The sequence below is a fragment of the Lactuca sativa genome, chromosome 6, assembly GCF_002870075.4.
Source record: "Lactuca sativa cultivar Salinas chromosome 6, Lsat_Salinas_v11, whole genome shotgun sequence".
In the NCBI taxonomy this organism is placed as follows: Eukaryota; Viridiplantae; Streptophyta; class Magnoliopsida; order Asterales; family Asteraceae; genus Lactuca; species Lactuca sativa.
The window spans coordinates 76,461,193-76,465,642 of record NC_056628.2 but is presented as its reverse complement, the minus strand read 5'-3'; the positions used below and the strand labels follow the sequence as shown (position 1 = coordinate 76,465,642).

The window sequence follows — 4,450 nt, the reverse complement described above, 5'->3', positions numbered from 1 at the left end:
ACAAAAATACTAAAGTACGTATTTTTAGCAGTAAAACATAATCCATTCCGAAAAAGTTCATCGATGCCAGACTAGGGTCCTTCATTCCGACGTATTGTTTTAGACTATAAAAAACGGTAAAATGTTAAATAACACGTATTAAGTAGAAAGAACATAGGCACAACACCACATCTTCATCGTTCAAATCCACTACTCTAAAAAATGAGAGCGTTTAGAATCCAACTCCAAAATGGGGTGAGTACCACATATGAAGAGACCACTAACCCGAACGGGTACCCAACGAAATTCAAGCCCGAAACAACCCATTTAAGAATCATGTATCATTTTTGTAAACAACATAAAATGAAATTATTTTCTTTAACTCATGTTAACTATGGTCATATATGTAGTATCCATTATATTTCTTTTGGTGGACATGTAGAGAAGTCCAGCCCAAATATCAGGTTGACCCAAAAACCACATACCAATACAGATCCGATCGGGTCGAATATAAATACCAATCAATCACTCACCTCTGGTTCCCGTAAGGAACCACACAGGGGAGCGACAAAGCTCCAGAGGAAAGGACCTGCAACCCGATCTCCGTCGTTCTTCACTGGATTAATCATTTCCGGTAAGTATATTCTCTTTCCAGCTCGAATGTAGCGCTGATATGTGCGAATAACTTGTCAAAACTAGGGCATCATTCATGTTTTCCAAATGTGCTGCTCTAATTTTGTCAACACTTACGTGCTGATTGCTCCGTTTAATCCATTGCTTGTGCGTAGATATAAGTGTTGTTGTTTGATAAGAATTGAAGCTAAGTTTTCGATATGCGTTTTGAGTTTTGCGTTTTAAGGGTTTAATGGTGTTTGAACAAAAGAGAATACAGTTACTTTGTGATAACGATTGCAAATCCGTTTTAACTTTAATCATTGATTATGTTAACCTTTTCTTTTGTGTATTTTCAATCTGCTATATCCCTCTAAATGGCCCAATTTTATATAAGTATACACCTAATTTCTCTATTTTTGTGACATTTATGTGCTTCTGCTTCTTTACGTTAAGCATCTGCCAATGCACACAATAGCAACATGAGTACAAAGGTTCAACCAATATCAATGGAGGACACCATTCAAACTTCCATAACAACCACTTCATCTGTATCATCAACAGTAAGCCCAAAGGTCTCCTTGTTCTCAAAAAAATCCGGATTCGTAATACCAAAAAACAAGCTATCAGGCTCCTTAGTACCCATCTTCCGAGGCAACAAAAAGCCAGGTGGCGCTGATGTGGCAAATGAAGAAAGCACAAAACAAGTGCTGAGAAAAACAAAATGGGGCCCGGATTTGACACAAGATTCTTTTGTCAAAAAGGGAAGAGCTTCAGCATATCAGGTACTTCAAAAGTCAAAAATCATATCTTTTCTTTTTTCTCCATGATGCTTTTCTATGTGATTTTAATGGCTGTTTGATAGTTGTGGATTGAGTCATATTCATTCACTCAATAAGAAACATATCAAACAGCCTCTTAGTGTTATTATGTCCATTTCATTTCTAATATTTGGTCACATAGATAGAATCATGTTTCTTTATCTGGAGGCATTTGTAGCCCCTTTTTTCCAGGTGTCTCTTAATGATATTGTTGCATCTGTACAACAATATTTGAGCAGACTAGATTGGATCAAATTACACAACAACTTAATTCAGGAATCATGGAGTCAAGTGATGATCATAATTCAACAAACAACCAAACTCTCGAGGTTAAAAATCTTTTCTATACTCTTGAATTCTTTATGTTATATTGTTATTTGAAATTTGAAGCTAAAAGTATAGTATTCAATGCAGAAATTAGAGTTGTTAGAACTTGAAAGGCGTGAGGTTATTGGTAAGTTTAACTTAAATAATACTTTTTCAAGGTTATTACTTGTTACATTAGCTTTTAAATTTTATATAATGATGTGTGAATTCTTTTTTTATGATTTACAGGAGAAATACTTAAACTGAATCCAAGCTACAAGGCTCCAGCTGATTATAAGCCATTGTTAAAGGAGGCTAAAGTTGTAATTCCAGTGAGTTCAATTTTACATTTTTTTTTCATACATGATGTTTGACTTATTTGAACTCTTGTATTTTTTTTTATTTATAGATTAAAGAATATCCCGAACGCAATTTTATTGGGGAAATATTTTCGGGTGATACTTTAAAGCGAATGGAAAAGGTAATGGCTACATTATTCTATATAATTTTTTAAAATTTGTTAATGTTATTAATACTTTAAAATTTTTTGTTATAATTTATTATTTATCTATTAGGAAACTGGGGCAAAATTACGGGTTTATGGTATGAAATCAGATACAAAGAAAGAGGTAATGTTATTTTTATTTTTTATTTTTTTAAATTACCCTTTTGTCCTAATTATTAAACCCTAAGTTTTAGATTGCTATTTAATTATTTATTAACTTTTTTTTTTGTTAAAATTAGAGTGAGATAACTTCATATGATGAAAATAAAGCTGATTATGAAGAGTTGTCTGTTTTTGTCACTGCTGACTCTTATGAGAAGGTTGATGCTGCAGTTTCCATGATTGAGATACTAATCACACAAGTTTCAGTAAGTTTGAAAGTTTCAATTTTGACCCTGATAATATATTTTTTTTTACAAATTTAGTCCCTATAATCAGACTTTTTTTTATTAATTTAGGCAAACACTGAACCTGAACCTAAAGAAGTTCAAGTTTCTGAAGATAACCCAACCATGGTTAGTCTAACCCAAGATCCAAATCCACCTTCCTCTGTAAACCAAACACCACCATTACCTCAGTTTCCTCAATACCCTAATCAATGGCTTCCAAACTTGTCAGTTTCAACCCCTCATTTTTCAAATTTGTCAGTTTCAACCCCTTCAAATTCTGCCCCCATACAATCCCATCCGCTTCACCGACCACCAAATATAGGTTATCGGGGCCCACCCAGGAACCCTATGCCACCTGTACAAGGAGCGCCACGTCAGCATAATTTTTCATCCCCAAATATGCGGCCAATGGGGTCGCCTATTCCTCGACCTTTGACCTCTGGTGGTTGGTCTCAACCGCCGGCTGCCCCACAGATGATGATTCGACCACCGCCGCCACCGCCACCACCGGTTAGGTCAATGCCGCCGCCATCTATAAGGCAGCAGCCGCCCATGACCGCCTTAAGACCACAACCACCAAGTTCTAACGATTTCACCTTTCAAACCCACCGCCCACCACCGCTCTCCTCTCAGCCACTTCCAAGGCCAGGGTCTCAATTCATGCCGCCACCTCAACCGTCGTTCCGGCCAGGACCACCACCGCCGCCTATGATGCAACAAGCGTTTCATAGGCCACAGAATAGCCATCAAATGGGCGGTCCATCGGACAGGCGGCCGGTTTTTTCCGGCCATGGTCCACCACCACCTGCCGCTAGGCAGTTTGGTCCACCATCCAACTTTTTGCCGCCAAGGCCTGGCAACTTTGGACAAGTTCCACAAAATCATCATCCGGCAATGGGATTTCGGCCCCAGAACTTTTTGCCTCCAAATCAGCAGTTACGTGGCAATGCACCGTATCCTTTGGGTAGGCCAGGTCATCAATCTGTGCCACGTCAGCAGATATATGATCCGTTTTCGCCTAGTGCTGGCCCGCATAAGCCTGGGAATCCTCAAAATTTAAGGAAACAGGAAAGTGATCCTGAGTATGATGACTTGATGGCATCTGTTGGAGTCAAGTGATCTATAAAAACAGTTGTTGATTTGGTTGCAATTGGAATATAGAAAGCCTTTTGATGAGGTGACTCTGACTATTTACTTGTAGAAACACTTGATCTGTTTTTAAATTGTAATACGAGAGAAACGTAGATGAGTATGTTATTTTTTGCATGGTTTCAAGATGGAAAAGTTTGTTGATTTGGGGATTTTTATGCTGTGAATTGGTAAAAAAAAATATCATGTATTTACTAGCGGATTCAAAACTAGCAATTAGCTGAAAGCTGAAATTTGTAAGTAGCTATTAGTATGTTTTTTTAATGTGTAAAAGTTACGTACAAACTATAACCTAAAAGCTCTGTAAAACTATTTTGGATGAAGAGCTTTTTGTTTAAAATAAAGATTAATATCTTTCTATAATCTTTTGTTAACAAACAAATTCAGTCTTTCGGCTTTCCACCATACTTACCATTTTGTGGATCTGTTCTTTAAAGGGGTTGAAATGCCAAGTCATTTTATTTATAATAAAGTTTTAATCCAGATCGTTAGAAAAAATATGTCACGTAAGCAGGTTAAAGGCCATAGTCCGTTAAAACAAAACTAAAATAGACAAATTTTGAAAATTTGTTACCTAAATAGTGTTTTGGTCATAATTAATAGTTTTCTAAAGTTTAACTAGTACATACAATATGATATTAGGTTAAAGGAGACCGTCGTTGGGGGTGAAGCTCCTTGGGGGGCCGGCG

The 4,450-nt window shown here is 36.9% G+C and overlaps 1 protein-coding gene across 3 annotated transcripts; it reads left to right on the top strand.

Annotated features, from left to right (window-relative positions):
• Nucleotides 1–434: 434 nt before the first annotated feature.
• Nucleotides 435–3,915, top strand: LOC111890165 (extensin). 3 transcript variants are annotated; one of them, XM_023886321.3, is made up of 9 exons: nt 435–613; nt 1,048–1,376; nt 1,652–1,741; nt 1,827–1,866; nt 1,968–2,050; nt 2,128–2,199; nt 2,294–2,347; nt 2,463–2,591; nt 2,682–3,915. In XM_023886321.3, the coding sequence occupies exons 2-9, from the start codon at nt 1,074–1,076 to the stop codon at nt 3,729–3,731; spliced, it is 1,821 nt and encodes a 606-aa protein (XP_023742089.2). In that variant the 5' UTR covers nt 435–613; nt 1,048–1,073; the 3' UTR covers nt 3,732–3,915. The 3 variants fall into 3 exon arrangements, with proteins under 3 accessions (XP_023742089.2, XP_023742090.2, XP_023742091.2); XM_023886322.3 differs by lacking the exon at nt 435–613 and having other exon boundaries at nt 1,236–1,376; nt 1,591–1,741; XM_023886323.3 differs by lacking the exon at nt 435–613 and having other exon boundaries at nt 1,238–1,376; nt 1,581–1,741.
• Nucleotides 3,916–4,450: the final 535 nt, after the last annotated feature.